This window comes from Vespa mandarinia, chromosome 18, assembly GCF_050613455.1.
Source record: "Vespa mandarinia isolate Hongniang chromosome 18, ASM5061345v1, whole genome shotgun sequence".
In the NCBI taxonomy this organism is placed as follows: Eukaryota; Metazoa; Arthropoda; class Insecta; order Hymenoptera; family Vespidae; genus Vespa; species Vespa mandarinia.
In genome coordinates, this window is record NC_140827.1 from 1,940,001 (window position 1) to 1,953,934 (window position 13,934).

General features: G+C 23.3%; 2 protein-coding genes across 5 annotated transcripts in view; both read right to left on the reverse strand.

Moving 5' to 3' along the window:
• LOC118445275 (tubulin polyglutamylase TTLL13-like) overlaps positions 1–7,178 on the reverse strand; it is a 7,775-nt gene extending 597 nt beyond the window's left edge. The window contains exons 1-11 of one of the 4 annotated variants that reach the window (XM_085662434.1): positions 7,039–7,157; positions 5,700–5,852; positions 4,954–5,035; positions 4,404–4,694; positions 3,918–4,074; positions 3,518–3,618; positions 3,142–3,270; positions 2,673–2,898; positions 2,352–2,533; positions 1,779–2,019; positions 432–581 (exon numbers count right to left, since the gene is read on the reverse strand). In XM_085662434.1, the coding sequence (XP_085518560.1) occupies positions 432–581; positions 1,779–2,019; positions 2,352–2,533; positions 2,673–2,898; positions 3,142–3,270; positions 3,518–3,618; positions 3,918–4,074; positions 4,404–4,694; positions 4,954–5,035; positions 5,700–5,852; positions 7,039–7,048 (1,722 nt within the window). In that variant the 5' untranslated portion in view covers positions 7,049–7,157. Of the gene's footprint in view, positions 1–431; positions 582–1,778; positions 2,020–2,351; positions 2,534–2,672; positions 2,899–3,141; positions 3,271–3,517; positions 3,619–3,917; positions 4,075–4,403; positions 4,695–4,953; positions 5,036–5,699; positions 6,283–7,038 lie in introns of those variants that run through there. The other 3 variants (XM_085662433.1, XM_035874471.2, XM_085662435.1) reach the window with 3 other exon arrangements.
• A 1,701-nt stretch (positions 7,179–8,879) lies between these two features.
• LOC146872433 (D-aspartate oxidase-like) lies at positions 8,880–13,255 on the reverse strand. The gene is made up of 7 exons (XM_085662453.1): positions 12,859–13,255; positions 11,953–12,162; positions 11,480–11,705; positions 10,480–10,547; positions 9,999–10,116; positions 9,221–9,325; positions 8,880–9,112 (listed from the first exon to the last, which is right to left on the reverse strand). Exons 1-7 carry the CDS (start codon positions 13,041–13,043, stop codon positions 8,993–8,995), a joined length of 1,032 nt encoding a protein of 343 aa, XP_085518579.1. The 5' UTR covers positions 13,044–13,255; the 3' UTR covers positions 8,880–8,992.
• Between the last annotated feature and the right edge of the window lie 679 nt (positions 13,256–13,934).

Consider the following 13,934-nt stretch of genomic DNA (forward strand, 5'->3'; position numbering starts at 1 on the left):
AATAATAATAATAATAATAATAATAAAACGAAAATAAATATGTATTAGGTTGGAAACTATGAAACGGGCGTTTTTGTTTAGTTTTTTTTTTATTTTCATTCAAAACCCGTTTCATAGTTTCCAACCTAATGTATAAGTATCTGGGTTGGAAACTATGAAACCGGCGTTTTTGTTTAGTTTTTTTTTTATTTTCATTCAAAACCCGTTTCATAGTTTCCAACCTAATGTATAAGTATCTGGGTTGGAAACTATGAAACCGGCGTTTTTGTTTAATTTTTTTTTTATTTTCATTCAAAGCCCGTTTCATAGATTCCAACCTAATGTATAAGTATCAGGTTTGGAAACTATGAAACAGGCGTTTTTGTTTAGTTTTTTTTTTTATTTTCATTCAACGCCCGTTTCATAGTTTCCAATCATTATTAATCTCTTACCGGTATGATATTTTTGAAATATGTGAAAGATTTATGTTCCAAACGTTTATTGTTATTATTTTTTTGTCGGACATTTGGACTTTCTGGAATTGATTTCTGTTCGTACGACTTGCCATTGGTCCTTTTATTCTCCTGTTCTTTTATTTTAATCTAAAAGAGAGAACGAAAAAATATATAATATATAGAATTACGATCGCTTGAATATATTTCATTGATTATGACGATCTGACAATGACAACGACAACGACGACAACGATAAGGAAAAAAAAAAAAGAAGGAAAAAGAAAAATGAAAAAATAATTTTAATCGACGTTTAATTATTCATTATTATTACGTATTATTTGTATTTTCTAACAAATAAACGATAATCACGTTTGTTTGAGAAAATATATTTTGTGGTAAGTTAAATGAAAAATTTTTCTTCTAAAGAATTTAATTTATAATAAACAATTTTTTTATAGAAAGCTTTATTTAACGAACAATTTTATTTTATAAAGGATTTAATTTAATGGACAGTTCTTTTATTAAAATATTTAATTTGATGAAAATTAAATTGGAAATTTAATTTGATTTTTTTTTTTTTTTATAAGAAATTTGATTTAATAAATAATGTTTGTTGAAGAATTTAACGCAATAAAAATTTTTATGAAAAATTTAATTTAGTAAACTATTTTTTATAAAAAATTTAATTTAATAAAAACTTTGTACAAAAAGTTTAATTTAATGAACAATTTTTGAGAAAAAATTTTCGATCGAAAAATAGTTTTTATGAAAAATTTAATTCAATAAAAATTTTTGTAAAAAAATTTAATTCAATAAAAATTTTCACGACAAAATTTAATTCAGTATAACGATTCTTTATAAAAAGTTTAATAATAAAGACTATTTTCATAAAAAATTTAATTCAATAAAAAGTTTTATAAAGAATTTAATTTAATAAATGACTTTTTAGAAAAACAAAAAAATACAATTTGATAAACAATTTTTTATAAAAAAAAAATTAAATTCAATCAACAATTTATTATAAAAAAAAAAAATAATTTGATGAACAATTTAAAAAAAAAATTAAATTTGATGAACAATTTTTTATAAAAAAAAATTAAATTCAATTAACAATTTTTTATAAAAAAAAATTAAATTTGTTGAACAATTTTTTATAAAAAGAAAATTAAATTCAATTAACAATTTTTTATAAAAAAAAATTAAATTTGTTGAACAATTTTTTATAAAAAAAATTAAATTTGATGAACAATTTTTTATAAAAAAAAAAGAAAAAAAAACTGAACCAAATGAATATAAAAGAATGAAAATGAATTTTTTTTTGTTCCTTCCTTTTGTAATACTAACTTCGTTCTCCTCTTTATGAACCTTAGAAGCTTCCTCGCGTGCACGTGAAGCCACGGTCTCTTGGAACACTGTCGTGCCATTTTGTTTAAAAAATTGTTGATATTTATCGTCGCCAATGGACGGATATATTCGACGAAAATTACCGACATGATCATCCTCCCATTTAAATTGTCTCTCTATATAATCCTGTTCGTTTTTTTCTGACTTCAATAAACCGATCATCGTATTATCGTTGTTCGAACTGAAACAGAAGACAAAAAAAAAAGAAAAGAAAAGAAAAAAAGGAGAAAAAGAAGAAGAAGAAGAAGAAGAAGAAGAAAAAGAAATTATCGTAGAGCCTAATATTAATATAACGAACTATGAACTATGACCTTATGTCACTGATGATAATCACACACCGATCGATCGATGCGACATTAAAAACAATATAATTAATTATGCAAATAATTGGGATGATTAAAGAAAAGAAAAAACAAAGGAACAAATAAATTATGATTTAAGAATTCTCTTATTTTTCTTTCTTTTCTTTTGTTTTATTTTTTTTTCTTTTCTCCATCTTTTTCTCATTCTCACCTAAAATCTTTCAAGATCACACCTTGAAGTAATCTATCCCTAACGCGTCTTCTATCCTCCTCTATGATCTTCTTTTTGTCGCAGTGTTGAAGATTCAACATTTCAAAGGTGTCGGTCAAAAGTGACTCCTTAACGTCCTTGTCGATTTGTGCGTCCGTATGAAAACTCGGCGAATGATTGACCTAATTTATAAAAAAAAAAAAAAAAAAAAAAAAAGAAGAAAAAAAGAGCAGGGTTGGGAGAGAAAAATAAAACATTACAATAATATAAATAATTAATCGATTGATTTAAATTAATTAATTCACATTGTTATTTACTAACTTCCAATAGATATGGTCTTAATTTCCAATCGAGTAAAATGTCGAATCCTAAAAGTTCGAAGCAGGCGTTTGTTCTATCGTGTGTTGAAAAACACGTACGATAACTATGTTTTAAAACTGGTTGAGCTGCTAATATTGTTTTTATAATAATCTCATCGATTTTATTCCATAGTTCGTCAACGTTGATATTATTAACTCTTAACCATTTCAACAATGTCGAGATCTTTCTAAATAATTGATCGAATGAAAATTTATATTATATATCGTAAATATCGTAATAATCATAAATAAATAAATTGAAATTATATATATATATATAAATTCGATTTGTAAAATAATAAAATCAGTTGTTTCATTATTTTATTATTCTTACAATTATTTATTTATTTATTTATTTATTTTTTTTTTTATTTAATCTTAGAATATTATTTTAATGATTATTTTATTAATCTTACGATATAATTATTGACCTTTTGCTACCTATCTCTTCGTCAACAATGTACATACGGCTGTGTTTATTAACAGCATAATTAGTTAAGTGCATAAAAACGTTTGATGTATTGTGACCTGTTGGTTCCTTGTATCTACTCGTAGCAAATCTAACGAAGAAAAATTTTCAGGTTTTATATTTATATATTTTAATATATTTTAATATATTTTAATATATATATATATATAATCGATCCACTTTGTACATATATTTTTATATTATATATATATATAATATATTTTTTTATTATATATCTATATTATATATATTATATTTGTTATTATTATATATATATATTTTATATATTTTATATATATATATGTATATATATATATATTTGATTGATATATAATTACCTTGCTAGACCATCATTGTAAACATATATTCGAAGAGGATCGCATGATGTTATCAATGTATAGATACGTAAATCGAATTTATATCCGTCTATCAAATATGGCTGTAATATAATAGATCATTTTCCTTTTTTGTTTTTCCTTTTCTTTTTTATTTTTTCTTTATTTTCTTTTTTTGCCCCTTTTTCTCCTTTTTGTTTTGGGTACCTTTACTTTTTACTCGATATGAAATATAATAATTTTTTTTTTTTTTTTCATTTCATTTTAATCGAAATATTATTTCAATTGAATTGTATTAATTTAATATCATGTTTATTTTATTTAAATATTTTCCATTTATGTTTATTACTTAAAATGTCTTCATTTTAATTATTATATATATATATATATGTTAGTCAATTACCTTGGAAATGTAGACTTGGCAAATCATGCGTTCGCTTGGTTTAATGTCCTTCAAATTTTTGGTCAAGTAAATTCCACGTCCTTGACAACCAGTATCCGGTTTGATTATATATGTTTTTGCCCGACGTGTTTTCGAATATGCAATGGCATCGCCATGGCTACGAAATTAAAAACATAAAGGAAAAAAAAAAAAAAGAAAAAGAAAAAGAAAGTTAGAAAAAAAGATGAAAAAATAAAAACAAGATAACTTCAGTTTTCCCTTTCGTTTGTTCATTTTTATTTCATAAATTAGAAAAAGAAAAAAAAAAAAAGAAAAAAGAAAGAAAAAGAAGATAACTTTCTTCTTTCCCTTTATTCTTTTTTATTTATTTCTTTATTTCTTTATTTCTTTATTTATTTATTTTTTGTTATTTTTTTATTATTACTATTATTATTATTATTTTTTTTTCTTTTGTTCCTTTCTCTTTTTAATTCTTTTTCAACTTACTCAGCAGGAAAGCACCAAGTTTTAGGAAAAAAATTATAATCCTTCGGGAAGAGTTTCAACATGCGATTAAGATTTCTGGCAAGTAAATCCTTACGACATATTTCCGTCATACCAGGAAAATGATTGACCTTTTGATATCTTTTCATATCCTTAGCACGTTCAATACTGATACTGAGATCGGTCCAATAAAGATTCCAACTACTGTCTTCTGTCACTTCCTTCATACCAAATCGTGCTGCTACGCGTCTAACTACTTCGTATTTGCAATTACTTGTGCAAATAGTTAAGTATCTATCAAAGCAAAAAAAGAAACAAAAAAAACCAAAAAAAAAAGAGAGAGAAAAAAAAGATCCATTAGTACTCGATCAAACGATTGTTTTAATCATATAACATTGAAATTATATATTAATAAATATTTTAATTATATATTAATAAATATTACTATATCTGATATTTATTAATTTTATAAATTATATTAATTATTAATATCGTGTCTGTGTATATTTATACTCGTATATATATATGTTTACTGTATACATATAAATGTCACCTTCGTTTCTTTTTCTTTTTCGTTTTTGAATTTTCAGGATTAGTCTTCCTCGATTCGGTGTCACTTTCGGCACATAAGATAACTGTCAACAATAAAAAACTGATCAACAAGAACACACATAATTTAATATATTCATGTGTATTTATACATATATATTTATATAATTTTGTATAGTATGGTAATATTGTTATATTGAATTATTATTTAAAATTATTATATCACATAAGTTAATGTATAAATGTATATATATATATATATATATATATATATATATATATATAATTTTACATAAAAATAATATATATATATATATATATAATTTTACATAAAAAAAATATATATATATTATATATATATATATATATATATAATAATTTTTAATAATAATTGTATACATAATGCGTATAATTATATATATATATATATATATATATATATATATATCAAATAGATCACTATATATATATATATATATATATATATATATATATATATATATATATAATCTAAATGATCTAATATGATAACATTGTTATATTTAATTATTATTTAAAATTATTTTATCAAATAAGTTTATATATATATATAAAATTTAACTAAAAATAATATATATATATATAATCATTTTTAATATTAATTATATAAATAATGTTATATAATTATATATATATATTTTTTTTTTTTCAATATACATATTCATATATATATATATATATACATATATATATGTGTGTGTGTGTGTGTACCTTTTTCATTTTCTATCCTATGATTTTTCAAAGGACCATGAAAAACAGTTTCAGAATAATTGTTATTAAAAGTCGATTCGCCTAATTCCTCGTAATCAATTTCACGTAAAATTCTTGAAAAAGTATTGGGACGAATATTCTTGGGCTCGTTCACTATCGTAATATTATGTTTATTGATACTTTCAAGGATACTCATGACAAATAACTTAACATCACTTCTGTCCGTATGTTTGTCTCGTACATTACTTTAAAATATTAATTTATTATCCTTTAATATTCATATAGACGAGTTCTCGGATTTTTTCGTCATCGTGATCACTTTCGAAATTTTTTGTTATTTTTTTTGTTTCTTTTTAAATTGTATAGTGGTTTTTCTTTGTTGTTTTTTTTCTTTTCTCTCTCTCTCTCTCTCTCTCTCTCCCTCTCTCTCTCTCTCTCTCTTTCCTTTTCTTCTATTTTTTTTTCTTTCTTTTTTTCTCTCCTTTTCTTGCAATTACGAGATTATAATTTATGATTTAAGGCGAACGTGTTCAGATAATATTCGCGTTATTGGGTTATAAAGAAAGGTGAACGAAAGGAAGATGTTCGGTTTATCATTATTCTGTCACACGAGACACGAGCACGATTTTATAAAGTATGTGTGTATATATATATATATATATATATATATATATATATATATATATGTATATATGTATTTATGTATATATAAAGTATATATAAAATGTATCTGTATACCTAATCGATATCTAATCGATTGTCGCTTTCATTTGTTTTCTCGATTTTTTTTTACTTATTCGTATGAATTTAGTTCACTCGTTTAAACAAAATTTATTCTAAAAAGTTGCAAGTAAACGTTTGCCGAAATGTGATTTCAAAAAAAAAAAAAAAAAAAAAAAAAATACAAAAAAAAAGAAACAAAAAAAAAAGGAAATAAATATATAAAGAACTAAAAGAAAAAGATGTAAGATTATTTATTTAATTATAATGAGAAGTCGTTTCGATTAAAGAGGATAAAAAAAAAAAAAAAGAAAAATATAAAGAAAAAAAAATATTACAGATGTTTCACTTTAAGAAAAGTTAAAATACGATAATATCGTATTCCTTTACTTTGGAATTAATGAAAACTTTTAGATTTTGATTGAAATCGATGATAGAGAAAATTTTTGAGGAATGGAAAAAAAAATGGAAGAATTTTTTTAATCTGAATAGGAAACAAAAGGAACGAACAATTTATTCAACACTTATACATGTATATATATATATATATATATACACACACAGACACACACATACGCACATATATATTTATTGTTATATATTCATAATTTTTTCATACCGTGGGTCATCGATGGGTCACCCTGATGTGTTTATTTGTTTTAACAGATAATAAAACTTAGACACTTGCTGTTATCTTTTTTACTAATAATTCTTATCAATTATGTATTTTTTAATCTCAATTGTTCTCTCTTATTGCAATACGACACATAATCATTTTACATAAAATATATAAATATAAATACATATATACATATATATTTATATATATATATATATATATATATATATATATATATATGTAAATAAGAAATAAAGCAATTAAACAGAAAATTGTATCGATCGATATGCACAAATCTGATTACAGAATATGAAATAGAATTTTTTTTTTTTTATTTATTTATATATTCAATTATATAATTAACATTTTTATATTTGTGTGTGTGTGTGTGTGTGTGCGTGTGTGTGTACACTTTATATAATTTTCAGAATAATTAAACTACGATCCGTCTTATTTAATTCGATCCGTCTTAATTAATAAAAAAAAGGACAGAAACAAAAAAGAACAATTTATTTCGCACGAAAAACTTTCTTTACAATTTCGATGAAACAGAAATGAAAAATTATATTTATTAAAAAAAAAGAAAAAAAAAAAAAAAAAAAAAAAAAAAGACAAAAAAGAACAGAAAATAAATAAATAAATAAATAATAAATAAAAAAAATTACGTTAAGTAAATACTTTTAGGATGATTGTAAATTGATCGATCTTTCTTTTTTCTGTTTCTTTTTTTTTTTTTTTTTTTTGTTTTTCTCTTTTTTCTTTTCCTTTTTTCTTTCTCGCTTTTCGATTAGACCACTACGTGATAATTGTCGACGCACTTATATCGGAGAATTATTATTTTGTAATTTAATGGGAGACACTTGGAACGTGTCCGATCTTTTCGAGATATTACCGTGCACTGCGGTATTGTGTGTGCGAGAGCTATTTCCATATAGCTTGTTTAGCTTCAATTAGATTGTTGCGGACGTATTTAGAATTTCTGCAGTCTAGTATACGAACGTGCACGAAACCATAAATAGGTCGACGTACCTTTGAACTTATAGTAACTACCCTTTCTTCGATTTACCACCTTCGTGTATTTCTTTAATTATGATTCTCGTTTAATTAGTTCGTATCCTATTCGTTATTCTGTTTATTCGTAACATTGAAAATTCTTATTTCTTCCTTTTTCCATAATTATTCTAATAACAAAATTCTATCAAATTATTTATTTATTTATTTGTTTGTTTATTTATTTATTTATTTACTTATTTATTTATTTACAGTCAATTAGAATTCAATATTGTTCGTTTTAATTAGTTAATCAATGTTCGTAATTGTTCGTAAGATTGAAAATTTTTTCTATACATTTTTCTAATGAAAAGAATTCCAACGATTTAGGATCGTTTTCTTTTCTTTTTTCTTTTTTTTTTTTTTTTTTTCTTTTTGTTTTATATTTTCGATTAATAACAAAAGAAGTTACAACATTGGAAATTTTCGTTTCATTTAGATTTTTTTTCTTTTTTTTCTTTTTTCTTTGCTATTCGTTTTAATTTGATAATTATTACGAAATTAAATCAAACGTTTTAAGTATTTTTCATTATATAAATTATTTCTATTCGATAATAATAATGAAAAATTGTAAATATAATTTGTCAAAAAAAAAAAAAAAAAAAAAAAATAAATAAAAGGAAACTTTCTTCGTGTAATAAATAATCGTCGTGAAATAAATTCTTCTTAGAATTCAATTATATTTTTAATCGAAATAACAATTGTGAGAATGTGTTTCGTTTCGTTTACGTATTATTTATTTTAATTCATTATATGTAACATGGATCAGTACAATTAATATTTCCAATTACGTGTAAAAGTTTCTTTATAAAATTGATTAAAAAAAAATTCCCTGCCTTATGATGATCGTCTACGAGAATATATTTATTTTTTTTTTTTTTTTTTTTTTTTTTTTTTAATAAAATTATAATTTCGAATGTATTCTTTCATTTCGATCGATACTTCGAACAATATCAACAACGTCCAATGCACATCCCCAACTCAAAGTAAGACCAGCACCACCGTGACCGTAATTATGTATCACCTGTATCAACGAAATCGATTAGGATGTGTGCGTATAAAAGAGAAAAAGAACAACAACAAAACAAAAAAACAGAAGAAAAACTACTGCGATATTTCGGATCATACTCACGTGACACTTTTTACCATTTCTTTTAGATTCCAAACTTTCCATTTCTAAACGAACTTTTGATCTTGCAGGTCGTAGGCCGACCCATGATCTTAATATTTCAGCTTTCTGTATAATAAAATCATTTTTCTTTGTTTTTATTTATCATATTAAAATTAAACATTTGTCAATGATTATTATTATATAATTATTTATAGCTAAAAATTACTAGATGAACCCAAACATAGTTGCTAGACGAGTCAAAAATTACTAGATGGACCTTACAATTGTCACTAGGTATGTCAAAAATCACTAGACGGATCAAACATTTTCAAGTCGGCCAAAAATTACTAGATGGACCCAAACATAGTTATTAGATGAGTCAAAAATTACTAGATGGGTCCTACAATTGTCACTAGATATGTCAAAAATCACTAGACGAATCAAACATTCTCAGGTCGGTCAAAAATGACTAGATAAACTCAAACATAGTTACTAGACAAGTCAAAAATTACTAGATGGGCCCTACAATTGTAACTAGGTCTGTCAAAAATTACTAGATGAATCCAAAGTTTACGTGTGATATTTTAAATATCGATTGCTTTTTTTCGAGACTCGTTGGATCAATTTTTTCTTTTTTTTCATTTTTTTTTCGAATCGTAAAACTACAAGTTTACGATGAACTATTAAAATATTAATTATGAGAGCATAAAGAGTCTCGATAAAGGAGTACATAATTGATTTTTAATATGATCTATAAGAATCTTTTGGATAAACTAAATATATATTTCTTCTATGTTACCTTTAATGATGGAATAATACGATGACAACCTTCGTGAATGAATTTTGTATCCTTCTCTCGCACACAAAGATCGTAATCCCCTTCTTGATGAGTACCGCCTAAGATGACGTTGTTTGTACTAAAGAAAAATAAATAAATAGATAAATAAAATAAATAAATTATATATTGAACAAAGACAATTAGAAATATAAGCCGATTTATTACTCGTATTAAAAATTTCTAATTTACTTTTGTAATATAAGTAATTAAATATTTCCTATTTTGTTTTTTTTTATTATATTGTTCATCGATAAAACAATGTATAATAATAATAATAATAATAATAATAATAATGATGATGATGATGATGAAAAGAAATAAATATAAATTGTAAATTTAAAAATATAAAAATGAATTGATCTTAGAAAATATTATTAGATTATTGAGAGATCATTTCTTTTTTTTTTTAAATGAAATTTGTTTATAAAATTTTTTTCTTTACTTTGGTATAACGTAATTGCAATTGTCATCGTCCACCACGAAACAATTCAGGACCCAGGGTGCTTTTACCTTAAAAAAAATAGTATAAAAAATGGAGAAAAAGAAAAATTAAAAAAATTAATGTAACAAAAATTACATATTAAAAAAGGAATTAATGACAAAAAGAAAAAAAGAAAGAGAGAGAGAGAGAGAGAGAGAGAGAGAGATAAAACAGATAAACAAATACATACAAAGACTTATACATTATATATATCATATTTCAGAGCGTGATATCATTACGTTAAGTTTTTATTAGGGTATATATACAGGGTGGGCCAAAAGTTTTTCAACGATATAAAATATCAGTTATTTTTTTTCAATACTTGTTTGCTCTTCTTTATAGTTAATATTGTAGTTTTATGAACTTTACGATTTGAAAATAAAAAAAAAAAAAAAAAAAAAAAAAAAACAGAAAAAAAGAAAAAAGAAAAAGATAATTAACTTGGAAATAATCGTTTTTTTATATCTTTTAGAAATTTTTAGCCTATCTAAAAACTTTTAGCACACCCTTTATATATATATATATATATATATATATATATATATAAATATTAGGTTGGAAACTATGAAACGGACGTTTTTGTTTAGTTATTTATTTTCATTCAACGTCCGTTTCATAGTTTCCAACCTAATAAATGTATACGTATTAGGTTGGAAACTATGAAACGGGAAAACTATAAACGCAGACTAAACAAAAAAACGCGCGTTTCATAGTTTCCAACCTAATATATGTATATATATTTATTACAACACACACACACACACACACACACAGCCACACACATTATAATGCACAAGGTTTTATGTTTACATATATATATATATATATGTGTGTATACAAGTATTATGTATATGTATATATACATAAAACTCATTGTGTATGTGTATAATATATATATATATATATATATATATATATACATGTATATATTCATATGTCTGTGTAAAAAATATGTATTTACCCTAGTAACTTGACCTCTCACAGCTGTGACAGTGTCATCATTGACGAGTTCTCGTGCTCCAAGACCACTGCAATTGATAACAATTTCATAACCATCGTCAATCAATTCACTTAAGTCACGAATCGTTCTTCTTTTCAATTTGCCACCCAATGCGACAAATTTATTCGTTAGCCAAGGTAAGAAACTTGTTGGCTCGCAGGTGTACGTCACGAAATGCCAACCATTTCTATTAAAAAAAAAGAAAAACATGAAAAAGAAAGAAAAAAAAAAATAAAACAGAAAAATGTTAGAAACTTTTTTATTTTTCTCTACTTTACTTTTTCTTTTTAATTTACGTTAATGAAACACAAGTTTTCGTTTCTTTTCCTTTCATTGAAATTAATTAATGAGTTCTCTCTCTCTCTCTCTCTTTCTCTATATATATATATATTTTTTTTTCTTATATTATACACGTAACGCACTTACTTACTTACACATAATTGCTTTTATGTTCCTCGTTTAATTTTTTTAATTCGTCCAATGTTAATGAATGAGCACCATAAACTAGTTTAATCCATGGCATATTATTCGTATGGTTTTCACTGGTTACATAAGTTATCGGCAATAGGCATAGACCAGTTTCCTTGGCCAGGCCAAATTTCCAAAATTTTTCGAACAAACGTAGTGTTCTTCCTGACCATCTTCTAAAGAAAAAAAAAAAAAAAAAAAAAGAAAAAAAAAAGAAAAAGAAAGAAAGAAAGTAAATTCGTAGACACAGAGATTTTTGAAAGAAAGAAAAAAAAATTAAAAGAAAGAAAAAATATATATATATAAATAATATATATATAAAAATATAAAAATATAAATATATATATATATATATATATATGTATATGTATATGTATAAAGAAGAAATCATTATCGTGAGTCTCGCAGGTTACAAAGTATTCAGATAAATTTTTTTTCTTTTTGTTTTTACATATTCTCTGTCCTTACTTTTCTTATCTTATCGAATGGTTTTATAATCGTAAAAAAAAAAAAAAGAAAAAAAAAAAAAGAAATTACGACGTTCAAAAAGTGAAAATAATAAATAGCAAAGAAATATTACGATCAATAACGTAATATGATCGTTATTTATTGATACAATATTATTTAATGACTTTTTAATCAAATATTTTTGATACGATGTAAGATAGACAATATTAATCGTATCTCTTTATTAAAAACGATTGATACGATAATTATCAGTGTTTCAATGAAAATATTTGCGAATATTGATATTAATGATATTATATATCAGTTATCGGGATATACTTGTGGAGATAAATGAAGAAACTGAAAAAAAATAAAGGAAAGAGAGAAAAAAAAAAGGAAACAAAAGGGTAAAAATTAAATCTTACAAAATATTTTCTTGGGGTGTGTCGCCAAGTAAAAATGGTGTCCAAAGTCCGGCACTGCCATCGCCTGTTGTATTTGGCGTAAACACTGTCGAAAAAATGGTCACCTGATATTCCGGAAAATTTTTTTTCAACGCCAATCCACTGGTCATACCGATAACACCTGCTCCAACGATTGCAACGCGCATATTTTCTTTTTTTTCTTTTTTTTTTTTTTAATTTAACAGGAAAACAGAAAATATTCTCTTCTTTTTTTTTTTTTCCTTTCTCACGTAACAATATTATGGTGGGCCGATCGATAATCGGATCAATTGATTTTGACGAATTATTGTGTGAATAATAATTGTAACACAAATGACGATCTTGACAAATTATTGTTCACGCTAAACGAAGTTCGTACGATCACTGACGTTTAATGTCAAATTGATAACTATATAAATATAATACGACGACTTATCGTAAGTTATCTTTTAGTCTTTTTTTCTTTTTTTTTTTTTTGCTTTTTATCATTCTTTTATCTTCTTTTTTTTTTCTTTTTTTTTTCATTTAATTATTCATCATCATCTTCTATCTCATTTCATTTATTTACATATAACACGATGAATGAATTTGTAATTGAAAAAATTGTACACTGTGATATAACTTTGCGTAAATTCAATAATGATTTATTTTCTTTATTTATTTAATTCTTTAATAATAATATTTCTATGAAATAATTAATGACATTTCTTTGTATTTAATTTATGTAATGTATTAAAGAAAAAAAAAGAAAAAGAAAAAAAACTTTAGACAGATGTTAAAGACAAATTTCATGAAAAATTTATTATATTTATTTCGTAATTCTTTTATTGAACATATTCCCTTTCAAAATCACTAATTTATATATGTTTATATTATATATATATATATATATATATATATATATATATATATATATATGTATATATATGGTACATTATATTTAATATATACATTATATTGTAATATATAATTCATTTATATTTCTATAGTAAATTATATTTGAATAATATAATAATATATTGAATTAATATTTATAACTTTACAATTATTATTATTAT

Excerpts from the sequence above, each read along its gene's own strand:
- LOC146872433 (XM_085662453.1), bottom strand. The coding sequence starts at position 13,043 with ATGCGCGTTGCAATCGTTGGAGCAGGTGTTATCGGTATGACCAGTGGA. Across the intron at positions 11,706-11,952 it reads GAACATAAAAGCAATTATGT|AAATGGTTGGCATTTCGTGA; the intron begins GTAAGTAAGTAA and ends TTTTTTTAATAG. Across the intron at positions 9,113-9,220 it reads GAAATGGTAAAAAGTGTCAC|GTGATACATAATTACGGTCA; the intron begins GTGAGTATGATC and ends TCGTTGATACAG.